Source organism: Dreissena polymorpha, chromosome 7, assembly GCF_020536995.1.
Source record: "Dreissena polymorpha isolate Duluth1 chromosome 7, UMN_Dpol_1.0, whole genome shotgun sequence".
Lineage (NCBI taxonomy): Eukaryota > Metazoa > Mollusca > Bivalvia > Myida > Dreissenidae > Dreissena > Dreissena polymorpha.
In genome coordinates this window covers 7,585,385-7,607,824 of record NC_068361.1, presented here as the reverse complement: position 1 = coordinate 7,607,824, position 22,440 = coordinate 7,585,385, and the positions used below count along the sequence as shown (strand labels likewise).

At 35.1% G+C, this 22,440-nt stretch overlaps 2 protein-coding genes across 3 annotated transcripts in view; both read left to right on the top strand.

The window, feature by feature from the left end:
- Nucleotides 1-22,440, top strand: part of LOC127838358 (uncharacterized) — a 372,916-nt gene that overhangs the window by 17,631 nt on the left and 332,845 nt on the right. The window lies entirely within an intron of this gene.
- LOC127838360 (plancitoxin-1-like) lies at nt 13,854-21,955 on the top strand. 2 transcript variants are annotated; one of them, XM_052366076.1, is made up of 8 exons: nt 13,854-14,039; nt 14,552-14,711; nt 18,008-18,104; nt 18,817-18,978; nt 19,330-19,518; nt 19,912-20,018; nt 20,359-20,484; nt 21,236-21,955. In XM_052366076.1, exons 2-8 carry the CDS (start codon nt 14,601-14,603, stop codon nt 21,359-21,361), a joined length of 918 nt encoding a protein of 305 aa, XP_052222036.1. In that variant the 5' UTR covers nt 13,854-14,039; nt 14,552-14,600; the 3' UTR covers nt 21,362-21,955. The 2 variants fall into 2 exon arrangements, with proteins under 2 accessions (XP_052222036.1, XP_052222035.1); XM_052366075.1 differs by having other exon boundaries at nt 13,855-14,136.

Here is a 22,440-nt window from a genome sequence, read left to right as displayed (position 1 = left end):
TTTGTTGTCTTGAGTGTTTACAAGGCAAATACCGACGATTAATGAGGCAGGACAAACAAAAGGCAATTCTAAAAAAGTGACAATAATGTACTTTTTGATAAATATGTTTCTAATGTTATTGCACTATTCTGAACATTACTATTATAGAAACAATCATTTCACGCACAATCAGCATAATTGCATCAGGAGTAATTGTATCCGGCATGGGATAACTTGGGAAAACTTTCATAATTCAATCACCAGACAAGCAGATGTGGCATATAAAACGACCAATTAAATGCCACAATGAAACCAATTATACTAAATAGTGGCCAAGTTTGCAAATGAAACCAATTATACAAAACAGTAGCCGAATGTGCAGCTTCCTCTAAATACTTATTCGAAGTGCAATTAAGTACGTGAAATCAATTATTTAATATGTTAAAAAAAATGTAAGAAGGGATTTTCAGTCAACTGGAGGAAACCCAAAATGCAAGTCCCAGGCTATGAAGCAAGAAATTTGTTACGCCTTGCCATCAATGAAATGGTGGTTTGCCATTAATTAAATGGTGGTTTGCCGTGACATTTGAAATTGAAACGCATAAATTTCATGTTATGTATCACTTAAACTGCTACCTCAATGTAACATTAATGTCAACAAATTTTGTTTGAACAAGTATTTTACAGGGTTAGATATGTGAAATGATTACTTATTGCAGTGGTTAACTTTTTGATGAAATGCTATAATGGTTATCATTATATCACTTATTGTGTGAACTGTTTGAACAATGACTTCGCTTTTTTTATGTCTTTCTGTTTCTTATTAATCATTATTCTGCTTTGTGAGGTTATGTTCACAAATTGTTGTAGCTAACTACTTGACTACAGCAAATTAAGTCATTCATCTTTGCTGGCATGAAGTTTTGTGATTTTTTTTTACCTTAATTACAATATCCATACATAGTGTATTTTCATTCAAAATTAGGTCCGGTAATAGCCACATTCCCTATGGAAAAAAGTATAAATTTTTCCCAAATGGGAGCTTAAAATTCCCAATTTAAGGTTTTCAAAAAACACAAAATTCCCAATTTTAGTCAAAACGCCGCTAACTTTCCAAATCCAAAGGGACCCGGCCCCATTCCCATAATAGTGAAAAAGAACACACTCAGTTTTTCTGCATTACTGTTGACTAAGATTTATTGCCACAATTCCATGCAGAGGCAATTGTAAGTGGCAGTAGAGTACAATTGAGCGCCGTGGTGTAATGGATATGGTGTCCGCCTAGCGACCGGGGAGGTCATTGGTTCCATCCCCATAGTGGGAGCGTTCTTTAGATCTCCCCCATAGACACCAAGTACTGGTTCTAGGCCCAGGAAAAGGACTTGAGAGCGTTTCAATAAGCCTTAGGCTTTCAATGCAATCAAGCTAAAATAAATAGGATAAAACCAAACTTGCAAAAGCGGTTAATGAATGATTTCATGCTCATAACTATGTTTGAATCAGAATATATTCCTTCACAGAGACTGAATTTTTTTATGTGCCTAGCTGTCTTTCCCAAGTTTAAACCATTCTTGACCTTTAATATTGTCTAATAACATCTTGAGTATTAATTTCGATCCAGTTGGTTGGAATGAATTCATGGAATTTTCATATTTGTGAAAACGTCTTAAACTGCGCCAGATGAAAAACATGAATTAACACAATTTTGCATCATATATATTAACATATTCAATTGACTATCTATTTTGTTTATAGTATACATGTACTGTAAATACAATTCTAACTCTGCTAATTTCAGCACTGAGAGTCTTTTGGATACATGTTTTGCTACCAATGTCATATTTACTTGTCTTGTCAGTAAAGCATATTTTGCGTAATGACCTACGGGGTAACGCCATGCTTGTTTTAATGGCCAGTGATTTGCTGTATGATGAAGTTGACAGCAAATATTCACAAAGAAAGACACTTTTGTCAGACACTGACATTGTGTGAGTAGATATTTGGCGTAACGACCTATTAACTTTCTATAAAAAGCACTCCTGCGTTAACCAGGTGGTCTACGGTTGAATTGACATTTTTTTACAAAATCAAGTTACAAAAATCATTTACTCTTGAATAGAGTGTCTGAGGTGATAATGACAGAAATTACAATCAGACTACAACAAGTCAATTGGAAGACATTGAAATATTGTACTGGCGCCATAGATTGTACAAAAATTGCAAGCTCATTATTCATTTTAGTGAAGACTGTCAGAAGTTTGCATTCAATTATACCTACAGCTGTACGTTTAAATGTTATTGGTAGGATTTGTGGGTATGGTTAGCTCTTCGCAGAATTAGTGGGTATGGTTAGCTCATGGCAGATATTGTGGGTTAGCTCTTGGCAGATTATAAATTATGGGTATTATAAGCGCTTGACAAAATTTGTGGGTATGGTAAGCTCTTGGCAGAATTTGTGGGTATGGTAAACTCTTTTCAGAATTTGTGGTATGATTAGCACTTGGCAGATATTGTGGGTATGATTAGCTCTTGGCAGATATAGTGGGTATGGTTAGTTCTTGGCAGATTTTGTGGGTATTGTAACTATTTATAGCTCTTGGGGTTAATAAATTTGCAAAATCTATGCGTATGGTAAGCTCTTGGCATAGTTTGTTGGTATGGTTAGCTCTTGGCAGAATTTGTGGATCTGGTCAGCTCATATAGTGAATACATTTCACTTTAAAGCTAGATAAAGCTACATCTAAGTCATGTTGAGGACAGTGTTAAGAATTTCTTTCAAACAGCACAGAAAAACGCGAAAAAAGAACTAAAACAATTAGCCAAAACGCCTACACCAAAAGAAAAAGGCTGTAACAACAAAATATTAAGTGTCAATTGATTTAATTGGCTTGCTGCTCTTAATCCTTTTCTATCCCAAGTGTCACTTCACATTTTTGTATAATGGTATGTCAATGTGTTGTAAAAATGGCCCTCTTATGTTTTTTGTATTACAGCCAAACAATTCAATGTTTTTTCCTTACATCATAGGGTACTGTTTATGCCCCCCTTCGAAGAAGAGGGGGTATATTGCTTTGCACATGTCGGTCGGTCGGTCTGTCGGTCGGTCGGTCCGTCCACCAGGTGGTTTCCGGATGATAACTCAAGAATGCTTAGGCCTAGGATCATGAAACTTCATAGGTACATTGATCATGACTCGCAAATGACCCCTATTGATTTTGAGGTCACTAGGTCAAAGGTCAAGGTCATGGTGACCCGAAATAGTAAAATGGTTTCTGGATGATAACTCAAGAACGCTTATGCCTAGGATCATGAAACTTGATAGGTAGATTGATCATGACTCCCAGCTGATACCTATTGATTTTCAGGTCACTAGGTCAAAGGTCAAAGTCACAGTGACCCGAAATAGTAAAATGGTTTCCGGATGATAACTCAAGAACGCTTATGCCTAGGATTATGAAACTTGATAGGTACATTGATCATGACTCGCAGATGACACCTATTAATTTTGAGGTCACTAGGTCAAAGGTCAAGGTCACGGTGACCCGAAATAGTAAAATGGTTTCCGGATGATAACTCAAGAACGCTTATGCCTAGGATCATAAAACTTCATAGGTACATTGATCATGACTGGCAGATGACTCCTATTGATTTCCAGGTCAAAGGTCAAGGTCACGGTGACCAGAAATAGTAAAATGGTTTCTGGATGATAACTTAAGAATGCTTATGCCTAGGATCATGAAACTTGATAGGTAGATTGATCATGACTCGCAGATGACCTCTATTGATTTTAAGGTCACTCGGTCAAAGGTCAAGGTGACCCGAAATAGTAAAATGGTTTCCAGATGATTACTCAAGAACGCTTATGCCTAGGATCATGAAACTTCATAGGTACATTGATCATGACTCGCAGATGACCCCTATTGATTTTGAGGTCACTAGGTCAAAGGTCAAGGTCACAGTGACCCGAAATAGTAAAATGGTTTCCCGATGATAACTCAAGAAAGCTTATGGCTAGGATCATGAAACTTCATAGGTACATTGATCATGACTCGCAGATGAACCCTATTGATTTTCAGGTCACTAGGTCAAAGGTCAAGGTCACAGTGACAAAATACATATTTACAAAATGGCTGTCACTACAACTGATAGCCCATATGGGGGGCATGCATGTTTTACAAACAGCCCTTGTTAAAGCTTGCTTTCTTAGTTCATTCTTTTTTATTATTGTGTCCTATCTCTCACACTTATGTGTGTCAAATAATGTGTTAATAGATTCACATATTTATATGTTTGAAAACTGATTACCAAAACAATTTGGTATAGATAAAGTACCGCTTAAGTATATAGGCACATGATTTTTGTTGATTTTTACCAACAAAATATTTGTTGCAGCCAGTTCATGTGTCAACGAGTGCAAATTGTGAAAGATGGCTTGGAAAAATGGGAGTTCAAAGCGCCACCTTGCAACAAACAGCGCGATGGAAACAGCTGTGGAGTGTTTGCATTGATGGTAATAAATTAGCTTTATATGATTAGTAAATATATTTTAATAACCCCATTACCATTGGTAATGGGGGAGTCACTTTGTCGGTCTGTCTGTCGGTCTGTCCCGAAATTTCATCGGATCTTCACCAAACTTGGTCACAAGTTGTATCTTGATGATGTATAGGCCAAGTTTGAATATGGGTCATGCCGGGTCAAAAACTAGGTCACGGGGTCACTTAGTGTTTTTTAAACTGAAACTGACCATAACTATGTCATTTATCGTTAGATTTTAAAATAACTTGGTACATTTGTTCACCATCATGGGACGGTGTGTCGCGTGAAAAAAGTACGTTGATATCTCCAAGGTCAAGGTCACACTTGGAGTTCAAGGGTCAAATGCTTCTCCGGGCCATAACTTTATCATTTATTGTGAGATTTTAAAATCATTTGGCAAATTTGTTCATCATCATGGGACGGTGTGTCGAGCGAAAGAATTACTTCAATATCTCGAAGGTCAAGGTCACACTTTGAGTTCAAAGATTAAAAATGGCCATAAATGAGCTTGTCTGGGCACTAACTATGTCATTCATTGTGAGATTTTAAAATCATTTGGCACATTTGTTCACCATCATTGGACAGTGTCTTACTGTCATGCGAAAGAATAACGTCGATAACTCCAAGGTCACACTTTGAGTTCAAATGTCAAAAATGGCCATAAATGAGCTTGTCTGGGCCATAACTATGTCATTCATTGTGAGATTTTAAAATCATTTGGCATATTTGTTCACCATCATAATGGACAGTGTGTCGCGCCAAAGAATTACGCTGATAACTCCAAGGTCAAGGTCATACTTTGAGTTCAAAGGTAAAAAATGGCCATAAATGAGCTTGTCCGGGCCATAACTATGTTGTTCATTGTGAGATTTTAAAATCATTTGGCACATTTTTCACCATTATTGGACGGTGTGTCGCGCGCAAGAATTACGTCGATATCTGCAACGTCAAGTTCACACTGTGAGTTCAAAGGTCAAAAATGGCCCTAAATGATCTTGTCTGGGCCATTACTATGTCATTTATTGTGAGATTTTAAAAAAACCTGGTACATTTGTTCACAGTCATTGGAAGATGTGTCATGCGAAAGAATTATGTCGATAACTCCAAGGTCAAGGTCGCACTTGGAGTTCACAAGTAAAAAAATGGCCATAAATTTGGACGGCATGTCATGCGAAAGAATTCAAGATTTCAAAGGTCGAAATGGCCATAAATGATAATGGCATTATAATTCTAAAAAATCGCCATAAATTTAATTTTCTTGTTTTGTAAAGACAGCATGCAAAATAGTCTGTGTCAATGCGGCACGTGGGGGTATACATCACGTCTGTGACAAAGCTCTAGTTTGCTTAGTAAAGATCTGCATTAACTTTTATTCAACAAAATAATGGGAGAATGTAGAATATAATCATCGTACCTTTCTGTTGGTGCATTGGTTTTTAGAGCCTTGCATTTTCTTTTAATTTATAAAGGTCATGATATTTCAAACTGTGTTATAGAGTCCCACTTTTGTCAAATAACCCTGAAAATTAGGTTAAACAAGAAGATTACTCATATTTTAATTTATTAATGTGTCATGTAATGAAATAAAGCATTCTCTTTGCTCCATTATATTATTTTGTATGAAAAGTTGTTTTTTTTGTGTCTTAATGTGATTGTATATTTATGATGCATAAAACATGAATACTTTTCACTGTCAAACTATCGTTCTTGCAATTTTATTTTCAGAAATAGTATTTTTTGTGAACACTTAATCTAGTGAATATATGCCTTTCTTATTGCAAACAAATGCTGTTGTTTTTTACGTTATGTATGAATGACTTTTACTTTATGTCCAGACTGCCGAATGTTTGGTCAGGAAAAAGCATCCCACAATGTTGCGACAGGCCCATGTTTCAGTTTATCGAGACTAGTCGTGAAACACAGACTTCTGATTCATGGAGTGCGGCAAACATATCTGTGCAACTCGTTCACTCCACTGTAAAGACCCGCACGGCATTAAAATGGATATCATCCGACGTTTGCAAACGATGGCTGCATGAGGTCTGCGTCTCACAACCTACATCCCAAGATAGCTTTGTGTGTGATGTTTGTATTGCACAATATAGTTGATGTATTGAAACCAGGCTTTAAAAATAAAACAAGGTCAACTACAATTTAAAATTAAAACTAGAAATGGCGCGGCAGAGGCCGACGAGTATCCCCACGCCGCATGTTTGACCCAGGGGCGCCCTAGGGTTGGTAATGGGGCCATGCATAGTCGAGGCTTTGTTGATTCTGGTGGCAGTGAAAATGTTAAAATCGAAGTCCTTAATACAAGAGTAAAATTCACTTGGATTTAGGTCCTCATCCTGCTCTCCTAACAAATCTAATACTGAATCAACTTCACTGACGTCCATTATATACATATCATCCTCATTGGAATGAGATGGCTGAACATGCTCTGTTATAGCCAATCTTCTTGCTTCTGCATTGGAAAAGTTATGTTTTGAGGTTAAATGGTTGACTAAATAGTAGCGTCTCAGAAATTTTATATCGCAATCTTGTACACAACAATGAAAATGTTAAATTTCATGTCTGTCTTTGATGTGCCTGTTCAAGAGTCCTTTTTGCTTTAAATTTTTTGTCACATTTTTCACACTTGAACATTTTGAAAGATTTTCATAATGAGTCTAAAAGTGTGATTGAACAAATTGAAAGTTGCAGCCCTTTTATAGATTCTTGAGACTCTATTCGATGAGTTTCTCATGCTTTTTATGCTTGACTGCATTCTATCTCTTCTCTCAAATACAGGTGTCCCTTTGCACCAATATTTTATAATCCCTTGTATAAACATTAGATGGATGAGCTAAACCATTTCACAGATGAATAAACACAAATAATTGACTACTAAATACATCTCTGCGCCACTACTGTGTAACTCTATATATGTTTTCAATACACAAGCTTCATTGTTGAATAATTCCTTTGTCTGATGAAAATGCTTGCACTTCTTCTGATTGGGTAGATAACCACTTAATAGATTTCGAAATTTAAATGCGGACCTTAAGTTCAAGGTCAAGGTCACAGGGGTCAAAACTTTTTAATGCGCATGGAAAGGTCTTGTCCAGATACACATGCATACCAAATATGAAAGCAATATCTGAAGGTACACAGTAGGTATGAGCTTTTTTCTAATCGTGTTTGCACATTTCGAAACCTAAACGCTGGCCTAAAGTTCAAGGTCAAGGTCACAGGGGTCAAAAATTATATGCGCATGGTAAGGTGTTGTCCAGATACACATGCATACCAAATATTAAACCAATATCTGAAAGGACACAGTAGTTATGAGCCTTTTTCGAATCGCGGTTGCAGATTCAGAAACCTGAACGCTGACCTCAAGTTCAAGGTCAAGGTAGCATGTACAAAATTGTATGCGCATGGAAAGATGTTGTCTAGATACACATACATACCAAATATGACAGCAATATCTGAAGGGACACAGTAGTTATGAGCCTTTTTCGAATCGCGGTCACAGATTTCAAAACCTGAGCACTGGCCCAAAGTTCAAAGTCAAGATCACAGGGATAAAAATTTTCATGCGCATGGAAAGGTGTTGTCCAGATACACATGCATACCAAATATAAAAGCAATATCTGAAGGGACACAGTAGTTATGAGCCTTTTTCTAAATCGCGGTCGCAGATTTCAAAACCTGAAAACTGACCCCAAGTTCAAGGTCATAGGGGTAAAAAATTGTGTGCGTGGTATAGGTGTTGTCTAGATACACATACATACCAAATATGAAAGCAATATCTGAAGGGACACAGTAGTTATGAGCCTTTTTCGAATCGCGGTCACAGATTTCGAAACCTTAAAACTGACCCAAAGTTCAAGGTCAAGGGTAAAAAATTGTATGCGAATGGATAGGTGGTGTCTAGATACACATGCATACCAAATATGAAAGCAATATCTGAAGGGACACAGTAGTTATGAGCCTTTTTTGAATCGCGGTCGCAGGAAAATCTCTGACCCTGCCCCACCCTGACCCCAATAACTTTTGGCCTAGGGGTCAGATCAAAATTCCGTCGCTGTCACCGTCGTATATATGCTCATAGCTACCATGTGTATAAGTTTCAAGGTTCTAGTGCTAATAGTGTAGGAGATAATAGTGTCCAGGACGGACAGATAGACAGACGGCGGCGCTAAACACAATATCCCCACGCTTTTAAAAAAACATGGGGATAAAAAAAAGGTAAAGATGAGTACTAAAATTTTGTGTGTACATGGTTTACCTGCATAAATAGTTTGAAATTGCATATATATTTAAATTTTAGAACAACAAAGTAAATGTTGAAAATGGTTCATGATAGTTCTATGTATATTGTTAAATCACTCATTTTAGGGCAATTATAATTTTTTGTTTAAAAAGGCAATCTTACTCAACATCTGCGAATTTAAGGTGATACATGTATTGATACTGATTTTAAGTTGATGCCATGTTTTATACAGATAACTTGAATGTGCCGATAGTTTTCAATTCATTGCTTTGTAACTGAAATAATGAATTTTTTACCACCTTCCTGTTACTTTTAATTTAGTGTTTTGTGGAAAATGAGATTTTCATGTTAAAAAGTATGCATTATTCAAGATAGATTAAATCAAAGACAACTGTTGATACCTGCACATTGATAATATTTCATTCCTTATGTGTGTAATTTCCTATCCTTGACATGCATAAGTAATCATGTAAGAAACAATTTGTTTGCAGCTGGTTGTTACTGCATGTGTAATTTCTATTCAAAATGATGGTTTTAATAACATGTGATTCAATGAGAAATGCATTTCTCAACTGAAACATTTCTTAATTTATATATAAATCATATTTACTATATCATGTGCTCATGCATACATGTTGCTTACTGTTGATGTCTTAATAAACCAAGAGTATATTATCAATATGTGTTGTTGCGCGAAAATATGTTTTTGTAGCAGGAAGTGCTTTGGGCTTGATTAATCTGAGAACTCAACAAAATATTAATAAAATCCTTCTGTGCCTTTTAGTTCTGAAAACAGAAGTAGCCAGTTGGTATTACACATCTCCTAAACAAGTACAGCACAATGAAACTTGCGGTTCTATAATCCTAAATTTGATAAAATCTTTATATCCACACAAAAAAATTGATGATTGTGGTGCTCAGATTGCAAAACCACCTGTTTGGCAAAAATAATGCAGATGGTTTGATTATGATAAGTGCAAGAAAAAAAGAATAACTATGGGGATAATAATTGATATGATAATCATTGCTTGACAGAATCACAATTGACCTAGATATTTATTTATGTAGTGATTTATTTTTCAATGAGTGCCTTAAGATTCCAAAATGTTACATATTGACTTAAAATAAATAATCGCGATGGCGGAAATGACTTATCATTTCATGTTCATGAACCGGTTTTAAAATACTTTGTAGACTTATCTGCTAGGCGGTGAGGACTTTTAGACCACCTGATAAACTTCAACTATATTTGCCCTAGTTTAGTAACCGACTAAAGATATGCTAACATAATACTGATGACTGATGAGTCTGTTGTGTCTTATATTCTCAATGCTACTTAAAATATTAAGTCCATTTCAAAGTTTAGACTAATAATAAGCAAATTCGTTAAATTGATATCCCCCGCCAAATAAATTTTGATTATTGATGGGTGCAGAACTAACAGAAAAGTTTATTTGAAGGGTTGTACCCTTATCCCACTTATTTAAAAGTTACAACATAAAAAAACAACAATTGGCAATAACTCTTATTTAAGACAGTGTAGGGTTATAGATTTTGTGCATGACACCTCTCCTCATTGATATCTTAACATCCAGTTAATTTCATCTTAAAATTGTGTATAGTATCTGTGATATAGTCCTGAAAAGTAACGTCAGACTGTGCCACTTATTCTCATTGACAATTATACACCCATGAAATTTAATGTTGAAATCTTGTATTAATAGTTTCTGGGATATAGCCCTGAAAAGTTACATCATACAAGAACAACAAAGGGAAATAACTCTTATTTAAGAAAGTGAAGGGTTATGGTTCTTATGCATGGTTCTATGAATGAGATATAGCCCTGAAAAGTTACATCATAAAAAAACAATAACAAGAAAGGGTAATAACCGTTATGTAAGAAAGTATACGGTTATGGTTCTTGTGCATTGATAATTATACACCCATGAAGTTTCATGTTAAAATCTTGTATAGTATCTGAGATATAGCACTAGTTACATCATACAAAAACAACAAAGTGCAATAACTCTTATTTCAGAAAGCGAAGGGTTATGGTTCTTGTGCATGGTACCTCTCTTCAGCTATATTTATACACCCATAAGGTTTCATGTTGAAAACTTATATTGAGTTTCTGAGATAAAGCCCTGAAAAGTTTGTGAGTGACTGCACTGACAGACACACTGACGGTACGTTTAAGTATATTTAGCGTACCCGGGGTACATTAAAGTATACTTAAGAGTACACGGGGTACTTTAAAGCATTACCCGAGCCGAACCGACAATTACCAATCAAGCTTATTGACAAATTAAATAAATGATGATAGTGGTAACTATGATTGTGTGAAATATAATACAATAGTTTTCCTGAATTGAGTGTAGATGTATATTAGCTAAAATAATGATAAAAACACTGATTGGGATTAAACATTTCTGGAATATATATATATATATATATATATATATATATATATATATATATATATAATCTGAAAATATTTTCTTAAATCAATGTTATATCTTTGTATTAAAACACTGCAACACTCATGACTGTACATTAGGCATTACAATATTTCTTTACAACGTAATGCATGTACATCAGCGATATATATAACATTTAAAACGAAAATCGTTTTAAAATTCAAATGTTTGCATGGTGTTAGAACTACTGTTTTGATATCTTTGTTGTGAACAACGTGTTTAGGTTCAACGTCGGAAAAAAAGATGTCCGAAAATAACTGCAAGCTGTTAAAACGCGAAATTAAGTTGAATTGAAACAACATTGCGTTAAATATTATTTTTCATCAATCTGACATTTTTCACGGCGACTGATCGGAGCAATCTCACGGGGTACTGTGAAAATCGTCAGATCTCCGATTTATGTGACAGATCTCACGATCAAACAATATTCACGCTGCACCGGTCTATTTCGTTTCCGTAGAGATAGCTTATGTCGTCCGTTTGAAAGCTTAAATTTGATTGGCTTGGCTTATTCTAAAAATAAATGCTTCTCGAGCAGCATATTGCTGCTCGAGCAGGAATTTTGCTGCTCAAATGCTGCTCGACCAGTAAATTGCTGCTCGAGCAGCAATACGCTGCTCGAGCAGCATTTTTTTCTGCTCGAGCAGAAGTTAAAGTTTCGACCCCTTAGGTGCGTGGGAAAAAGTAGACCCGGTTCGGCAGTTGATGACGTCATTTCGTGCAGTTGATTATAGCCTTGCCGTTGATTATAGATGAAATTTAATAAACACGGCTTTAATCAACCGAATTCGCTGTTAAAGTGGGATAAATATTAGTTTTCGAACATTTCATTGAAATAAAACCTAAAACGCTACTGAAAGCATTTGAAAATTTTATGTTCGCTTAAACGTCACTACCTTGTTCTGAAAATCGAAGTTGTGTTAAAATACGGATGTTTGTAGTAAAATTGGCTGATCGCAAGCAAACAACTACTTATAAAGATAAGCAAGTTTGATCTCATAGTTTTAAATAACGCGATTGCAAGTAATGAAAGTACACTACTTTCATCAAGTCAAGAATACGAATAATTTTGAGTAAGTTTCACGTACACATGATAATGTGTCGATCACAATAAAAGTCACACCGCATTACGAAAATTACAATGAAGCTGAACAACAATAAGAAGTTGAACAATAACCACTCAAAAAATGTTGTTGTCCCTTGTAGAAGCCTATACAAGTTTGATCTCAAATAGATGTAAATGGTATAAAACTGCAAGATCTTCGAAAAGTTAAACTGTCCTGGTAACGAAAAATGGGTGATATAAATCCGCTTTCCTGCCCCATGATAGTAAGTATATGCAAGCTAAAATGTCATAGGTTTCAATAAAAACGGCGTTTATTGCATTCCAAACTGTGATACTTGTATAATAATACATTAAATATGTTACAGTTATAAAACACTTTGTCCAAAATAAATATACGAGTGTTTTTTTTATGTTTATAAATGTTTTTATGTCACTTCATTTGTTTATGGTTAACTATTTCTTTGCAATCGTGAATACCCGGTATACCGGGAATAATGTCCGTAATCATTATTAGCCCTTCGCGTTTAAAAATACTTGCGTATTTTATGACATTAATAAAAATCAATATAATAATTAATATTATATCATGTATAATAAATGCATATCTATCCTTACTTTTGTTTTATGATTTGAGTTGTAATATAATCCGTACATTTGGACCTTGAATGATCGTTCTGACATAAGTTGTGTATTTCATTTTAAGATGTTTTCAGTACGTCTTTGCATCTAAAAGATATTAGTTTCAGTCCAGCAATTTTAAAGAAGTAATGTTCATATTTAGACGTATACCATGGTTATTTTATACGGATATTTAACAGCGTAATAATATGGGTATAGTCATTTTGAGAATCTATTCTTCCGAAAATAGTATAATTCAAAATAACATTTTACAGCAGATATTAGTATTACACTTTATGAAGTAAAACCGTCTAAATATAATTTTGTGTCAATCTTCCCAATTAAAGCGATTGATAGTAGAAAGGCAAATATATACTTTTAACGGTGTATGTCAAGATTAGTAAAACGAACACATACATGCAATTATTACGGTTAAAATTGTATGGATTTGCAAGTTGCTGGTTATAAGAAATAAAACAAAACATATATAAAGTACAGAGAAAATTATTGGTTACAGCTGCTAGAAGATTTGAACACTTAACATGTTTAAAAACAATATTTTTTCATACGTTTTCTTTAAAGAAATATAGCCACAATGAATACACACAAGATGTATGTATGTATAAATGGGTAAAGCTCAAAGTCTAGAAAAATACTTCAGTGAATAAAGTCGGAATTTATAAAACATTAAAAAACATAAAGCGATACAACGTCGCTTATCGGCTTATCCATAAAAAACTTAGACCCGGATGAATTAGATTTATTGTCTGTCCATATCAGTTTTATATCGCACGCATTTATCGACCTACCTGAAACAAATATCGGGAAACAAATACATTAGTTAATAAAGCACTCGAGCAGACGAATTAGAGAGACTGACTTCATCATGCGTGGCAAAAGTTTCATATCGTTACGTTCAGTTTCGGTAATAAATTATGATAATATGAAGTACTTCCGTGTTTTGAACATTTTGAGTAAACATAACTTTTGTAAAGGCGTTCAGGAAGCATCTAAAAAAGTATCTACCTCTACTTTGAAACTTTTAAAAGCGGCGAAGGGTTGAGTGTAAAAGAGAAAATGTATTTTATAAAACCCGAAGGAATCGGTAAACTGTTACTGCTTTTAATCTCTTATTTATCTTGTTTGGTAACATATGCTGTTGGAATGTCATGCATGGATAATTCAAACAATCCAGTAGATTGGTAAGTAGTCATTCTGCTTGATTGCCTTGCAAAAGCATATGTTTTATTCAAATGTTTTATTGTTTTTCTGTTGCTTTGAAACGCATTGACATATTATTCTTTATTTCAAAAATAAATTGTATTGTAAAATACATAAGCGTTGATAATACTGTATACAGTTTTCCATTAATGCAAAATCACTGACTTGACAAAGTAACCTGATATATCACCGAGACATCTAACATATAACTTAATATTTAAACCTGCGTGTTATTGCACGGTAATTTTTCCTAACTGTGTCAAATTATAAAACCATTTTCACTGTTGTTTTATAACATCGCGTATTTTAGTACTTTCATTAACAGCTATATATCTTTACGAGAGGTAGCCTTTCGTTTTATTGAAAATAATATGTACTGTCATGGCTTGTCTTTAGGTTCATAGGCTACAAGTTGCCAGGGCATGTAAATGTTCCAAAGAATTCCATGATGTATCTCGACGCCAACAGTCCATCCTGGATCCTCGTTCGGAGCACACTCGACCAGAAACACCAGGCTATATTCTACACTTTGGATGAAATATATTCCACCAATCAGGTTATCGTATTGTTCAACAAAAGTTCACCGAACTCATGCAGTACTTTATTTATAAGTATTCGTCAACATCAAATTGTTTTTATAATTGTTTAATAATATTTTGTTATGAGCACATTCAAATATATCTCCCATAATCATGATGGCTGAAATTCTATAAAAACAAAACAATAACATTTTTAATACGCTAAACGGCTTTACTTGGACATTGTTTTGAATTTGGGAAATTAATCCCATTTCATTTATTAAGGTTAACCAATAGTCAGTCAATGAAGGGAAGGCATTCATATTTTTTTAGCGCATCATACATGCTAAACAAGTCAGGGTTTCTACTATAAATATGTAATACTGATCCCATTTGAAGTATTCGTTGATGCCAAAGGTCAACACTCACCAAGTCAAGGATCCACATTTATCCTACAAGTCGGTTGTCCAACGGTCTCGGATGTTTGCTTCGCATATATATGTGTACTTAGGACTGGTAAACCAGGAGGTGTGAATAGGTTAAACTGCCCGCCGTAATATGAGTTATTCAACAATATATATATATATGTATTTATTCCGGGATACACTCACTGTATGGCTGATTTTGTTGTTGTTGATAATGGAGTTGATGATACGGTTCTATAGTGGATGTAGTAATGAGACTCGTGAATGGTGATACAATAACAATACTAGAAATGGCGCGGCAGAGGCCGACGCGTATCCCCACGCCGCATGTTTGACCCAGTGGCGCCCCAGGGTTGGTAATGGGGCCATGCATAGTTGAGATTGACCTATTGTCGTAAGAGAAGTTCAGTATAAATTAGAAGTGAATCAGTGTAGAAATGAAGAAGTTAAGTAAAAGGCAATTTTGGGTGGGTGTGGCCTATGTGGGCGGGGCACCCCAGGGTTGGTAATGGGGCTATGCATAGTTGAGATTGACCGTATTGTCATAAGAATAGTTCAGTATCAATTAGAAGTGAATAGGTGTAGAAATGAAGAAATTGTAGTAAAAGGCAATTTTTTGTGGGTGTGGCCTATTTTGGCGGGGCGCCCCAGGGTTGGTAATTGGGCCATGCATAGTTGAGATTGACCGTATTGTCACAAGAGAAGTTTAGTATCTATTAGAAGTGAATCGGTGTAGAAATGAAGAAGTTATAGATAAAGGCAATTTCGGGTGGGTGTGACCTATGTGGGTGGGGCGCCTCAGGGTTGGTAACATTCTCCACGCAGAGTTGTCGTTCCTTGCTCTCACATACAACTCTGCATAAGGCTCAGCACGCCATTTTGTCTACCAAATAGCTTAAGCCGAACAAACGCATACAATGTATATTTGAGTGGATATTTAAGATCGCATGCATTTAATTAAGAAATATGACTTTTTAATGTACGATAAATCGTGCAAAAACTTGTGAGTTTTAACGCAACTCTATGGAACTATTTCACTGCCCATTTACACAGATGTAATCATTCCACGCACTTCACAAATGTAAACAATTGTACATATTTTTTATTGAGTGACGTTAGGCATTGCTTCGACGTATTTATGTATGTCGGTTTCTTAACATAAAAAAAAACATATCAATTTTATAATAATTAATAAAGACTGATATAAGATATCATGGTATGAGATGGTTTTCTTTAATGCAGTTAATGCAATGTAACCGTCGTGCAAGAGATTGTTTAGTATACTGTAACCTCACTGATGAACGCTTGGAATGATCATGACATGAATGAGACGCTTTCATAACAATAGTCCGTTCTGTCCCCAACACAGAGGTGAATGTAATGTGACCGTTGTGCAAGAGATTGGGTTGGTAATAGGGCCATGCATAGTTGAGATTGACCGTATTGTCATGCATAGTTGAGATTGACCGTATTGTCATAAGAGAATTTCAGTATCAATTTTAAGTGAATCGGTGTAGAAATGAAGAAATTATAGTAAAAGGCAATTTTGGGTGGGTGTGGTCTATGTGGGCGGGGCGCCCCAGGGTTGGTAATGGGGCCATGCATAGTGGAGATTGACCGTATTGTCAGAAGAGAGGTTCAGTATCAATTTGAAGTAAATCGGTGCAGAAAAACAGAAGTTAATGTAAAATAACATAAAAAATGAGTGAAAATCTCTGACCCGGCCCGCCCCAAACCCCATAACTTTTGACCCAGGGGTCAGACCAAAATTCCAAATAGAGCAGGGTCGCACATATGCTCATAGCTACCTTGTGTGTAACTTTCAAGGTTCTAGTGCTTATAGTGTAGGAGGAGATAGTGGCCATGACGGTAAGACAGACGGACAGACAGACAGATGGCCGGCGGAGATAACCACAATATAATAAGCAAATGTGTATAAAATAATTATGACAAAATGTATTCGCATTCACAGATAAAGCAGGTCAAAATAAAGAACACACATTGTTATTTGAAACATTTTAAACCATGCCGCACATGGGCACTTTGTGAACTGGCAGCACACGGTAACCATATACATGCATAAAAACAATAAACAGCGTTACTGAAAATGTTTATCCGAGGAGCATGAAATATTCATCTGGGTAGCAGGAAATAACATACACATGCAGATTCTATGAACATTGATTATGTATAAAACGTCCTCATTATTGCGTGCATTTATTTTGCTAATAAGACGTCATCAAGAAGGCAAATATCTTCGAAGAAAATTAGTTGCATTTTGTTGAATAACAAAGAAACGTTTGAAAACATCGCCATTCCGAAATATGTGTCTTCCGTAGCGTCGTCAATCTAAAAATATATAGTCCAAAAGCACACGATAGCATAAAGAAACATTTAACCAGTTTAACATTTAAAAAGCAATCATATTACTAACGTATTCAGCTTTTTCGGACGGTTTTCAATTGATTGCACAAATACACGTGTGTTCGTGTGTCATTGTTTTTCAAAGTTAAATAGAACAATCGCTACACTACATTCCGTGTTTAAGGTATTCGTTTTTATAATAATAGGAATAATACTAACTTTACACATTGTAGTATTGTATGTTTGCTTTGTCATTCACATATATTACTATGTAACACCTAGCTGCATTCCCTTATCTTCATGGGATCATATGTAAGTGCTTTATTAAAAAGGGGGAATCTATAATGATTATGCCAATTGTTAATATAATTGTCTTTTCTTTTTTCTTACAGCTGTTACACACATGCATATAATATACCCTGCTTCTTATCTATGTTTTCGTTCTAGAGAAGGTTACAAAACTAGGGTAGGGATTCCAGTAAAACAAAAAATAAAAGTGTTGTCCTTAGCCTATAAACATTAATTACTATTAATTTTGCTTCCAGTATCACGGGACCTCTGAAGAAAAGTTCATGTATGCAATGTACAATGACGAACCACCGAATTCGAAGAAGACTTACAGTAATTATGGTCACACAAAAGGTTTATAAAAAGTTGTTATTTACAAATAAGGCAGATAATAAGTTGATACAATCAGTTCCAGCAGAATTACAAAACATGTAACAGATCTCCGACAGATTGGGATGTAGAACTTGTGTTTACTGCTGAAGTAAGAATGGTATGGTAAACTCTTGTATGGTAATCTCTAGTTGTATTTGTTTCATTCCTGAAAAGGTTACCATGATATAGTTAAGTATGTGTTGACCATAACAAAAATCGTTGTGTACACATCGGTCATTTCCAGTGTACCATTGACGTTACCATGTTTTCGTAGTATAAGCCGTTACTATACTTAATTGTACATATATTATATCTTGATGTGTAGTAACGATTCTGAGTTATTCAAGTTGTGAAGAACCAAAACAGAAGTGTGCAAGAGTGAGTTTGGATGTTCATGATGCGAAATGATGGATTACAAATATGAATGGCTGTTGACCTCTCCTTACGGTTACCATACTATGAACATCAGCTAGAATTGACATTTTTTATCTGTTAGGTTATCAAATTTTAGTGGTAAGTGATGATATGTTTAAGTTTAAGGTGCTTTCTTGAATCTGTGAAGTGCAGATTTGGCTGGCATTATTTCAATTGAAATGTTATTGATCTCATTGAAAGGTTAGCTAGTCCATTAAAATAAAATATAATTATACCGTCTTAATAAATAATGGCTTGCGTCCCATAAATATGTTTGCAGGAGTCGTAAGCTTCGATCTAACGTCAGGGTTTTGGTTGGTTCAAAGCAAGCCTCTTTTTCCACCAACACGGGCTAGTGGCTACAAATGGTCAAACGATAATACGAGTTTTGGACAAACATTCCTGTGTGTAACTATGCCAACACAATACTTAGATGAAATAGGTAAGATGCTCCGAGCATAAAGCAAAGAGAAAACAGCAGCACGCGCACACACGAATTAGTTATGTCTTGGTATACCTTCATTATAAATTGCATAAATATTGCATAGATTGTAACGACAAAGCTAAAAGTTGTGTGCTCTTTTGAGAAACGTCAAAGTTTAGCGGATATTCAGTCTTAATATAAGGCGAATTATCAATTCAGTTTATGGATTTTTTTTGTTATTTTGAATAAAAGTTTAAAGGTTAAAAAGGTGCGACCGGTGTTATTTTGAATATCTTACGATAGGTCATTGTAACAAATAACGTTCAGTTCATTAAAGATGGTATTTATAAATGAAATTGTGTTTGACAGGCATGCAACTGATGTACAACCACCCGGTAATTTACGACAAAAGCATGCCAGCAACATTTGCTGATAAGTACCCTAAGATGACCGCTGCTTTAGAGAATGCTACCGTACAAGGCAAGAGCGAAACAACGTTATATTCACGGGAGAACGTGAAATTCCAGTCATTTGCTAAGTCCGGCAAATGGGGTCACGGTAAATGTTAACTGAAATAATTATTGTATTCGAAATGTTTAACATGGTGTTTTATTATATAAGCCAATGTATGGTTTACTACCTGATGCCATTCAACAGCCACAACTAAGTCATATTCTGCAACAATTAATTCAGAATATTGTAAAATAGTTATTTTTACTATAATTAGACGTTTGTATTTGCAAATAATAACACATGCGCGTGTACACACATGTATTGGTACGTTGCTCTTTTTTCGTAGTTACGTCCGATGGAGGCTTGAAAACACATTTTATGTCGCATATATGATATTGTTATGTCTTTTTTGTATATTTATCTTTAAAACGTCACTGTTAAGTATAAAGCAAATGAACGTTTACATGCAAAATTAAATATTGATTATATTTTACATAGATCTGTACGCGGACCTTCTCGCATCTACGTTTCGGGACTCTATGTATGTGGAAACCTGGCAGAGAAGGAAAAGCAAGATGTGTTCGAACTGTACTGGAACGTTCAAGGTGTAACATTTACCAATATTATCATTATAACTATCACCATCAGCAGCATCAGCACCACTACCATCACAACCGCAACAAGCTTTAACATTATTATTTCATTATTATCAAATCTGCACCACCCTTAAGGTAACACCATCTTTACCTTTGCCAAACACCGTTATTGTTCAATATTTTTTTAATAAGATAAAGCATTATTGTTGTTATATACTACTTTTTATAAAAGGAAGAGTAAAAAAAAACTAAAAATAGCAATAGCATCTTCAACACTTTTAATAATAATAATTATTATTATTATTAATGTTATTATTATTATTATTATCATCATAATTATTATTATCAGGTATTCAACGTCAAGAAAGTGATGTTCTCGAATCCAAGAGTTGACTTCGAAGAGACCAAAGACCACGCCAAATGGGCCATCACCACAAACCCAGCCTGGGTGTGTGTTGGAGACATTAATAGAGAGGTGGGCCATCATTTTCACTGTTTGCATTATGCCTCGAAATGTCGATGTCCGTCCGGCCGGAAGTACACAGCGAAATAAAAAGTTCCATTTTTTTCTAGCACCACCGTTCATGATTCATTCAATCGTGTGAGTTTTACAAAGCTAAAAACCATTCTTAATCATAATGATGTAGATCTCTATACATACGTAAATTGGAATACCGTCTGTCCTTATAAGGTTTGCAACGTCTGTTGCTGCCATATGACTATTCGTTGACTTAAGTTTGTGTAGGATAGAAATTTTATCCATGAACCCATAAATTTGTCATTCACCTAAATTAAACTTATTGCAGTCATTCGATATGGCTTATTATCAGTGCAATATAAATAAGCAACACCACTTACCGTTAAATCAACACTTTGATACGTAACGTAAACATATTTTTACGCATGATCATTTTAAATCCTCACACAGATCTTTTCTACATTTGGTGCTTTGAAGTCCAATAAGATTTTTACAGGATAAATCAAATTGACCGTTTTGTCAACTTTGTTCAATACCAGTTACTACACATACTTGCCAGTATGACCATTCCCAATTCAAATCACTCCCAAACCATTACTATCACCGATGACTCTAAACAGTATTTCAAACAAAACTCACGTGTATCGATTAATGACCCCATAATACACATCGACCTTTTGTGCCTGTGATGCAATACAGGCAATTTAACGAATGACTGTGATGGATTTTAATAGTATTTTCTCTTTAGGAATCACAAATGAAACGAGGCGGTGGAGCTGTCTGTTTCCAGAACAAGCAGGTTTGGTCAAGTTTTAACGATTCAATTTCCGACTGGCAAGACTGCAGTGACCACGACAGATGTGTACCGCCATGACTTTCCAGAAAAGCAGACGAAACACTATCCGTATAGTTTTCGGATACTGAATTGGATTTTGATATCCGTTCCAAACTGGAGCCCGATAAGATCCATTTATATTTACGTGCATTTGCTGCATCTTTGTGTCAATCTGTCATTATACATGTGAAAGAGAGATTATTTTGACAAAATTCTATTGTGCGTTTATTGAACTGTCGTTTGCGGCGACAAAACTAATGGCCGCCATTATACATCTTAAGTGTTGTTGAATACGGCAATCAAATCCAAGAAACGACACACAACCTTTGGCAATCCTACATTACATAGCTGTGTGCTTTGACAATTCACAAACTCCGTTCCATCAGTATACGTGTATCAATATAATTACAAAATTAATAATATTATCTCAGAAAACAATCGGTCGGGTCTTGTTTGGAACCGCTTTACACATTTTGTATTGTAACATATTTACAAAAACAAAACTGTCCGATTAATTGCACTCTTAAAAATTCGTTATAAACAGTTGTCATGTTGATCTAAGACACTTCTTTCTGATAGTGTCTGTATTGTTTTTGGCAATTTTGCTTTATAATATAAAGACGTGAAAAGACATTGTAGTTCGTTTGTTATAAGCTCCACATTGTATCGCATTAAATACATGTGGTATCATTAATACATGCTCATATTGTAATCAAAAACATTTATACGCATGGAATCAGTAATTATTATACCTACGCTGACGTTGGTATCATTTGCATGAAGCTATCAGAGCTATATTGATATAGTAGTGTTTTCAATTTTGAAGTTCTTGAGCATATTGTCGAAATAATTCAGCCATAAATGAACACACTGGATATGCGATTTATTGTCGGGGAAATATAGTCCATTGTAATTTTTCTCAGTGCCCTGTAAAATCATATTTAATGACCTGGGGTCGTATTCCAGAAACATCTTAAGTCATTTCCTAAATATTTTCACTTAAGTTCAAAATAACAATGTTTTGTATTTCTTTACTAAATAAAGACATGCATGTTTGTTTGGTATTCTTCAAATAGTATTGACATAATGATGTTATTTTGATGTAATTTTCGATGCCT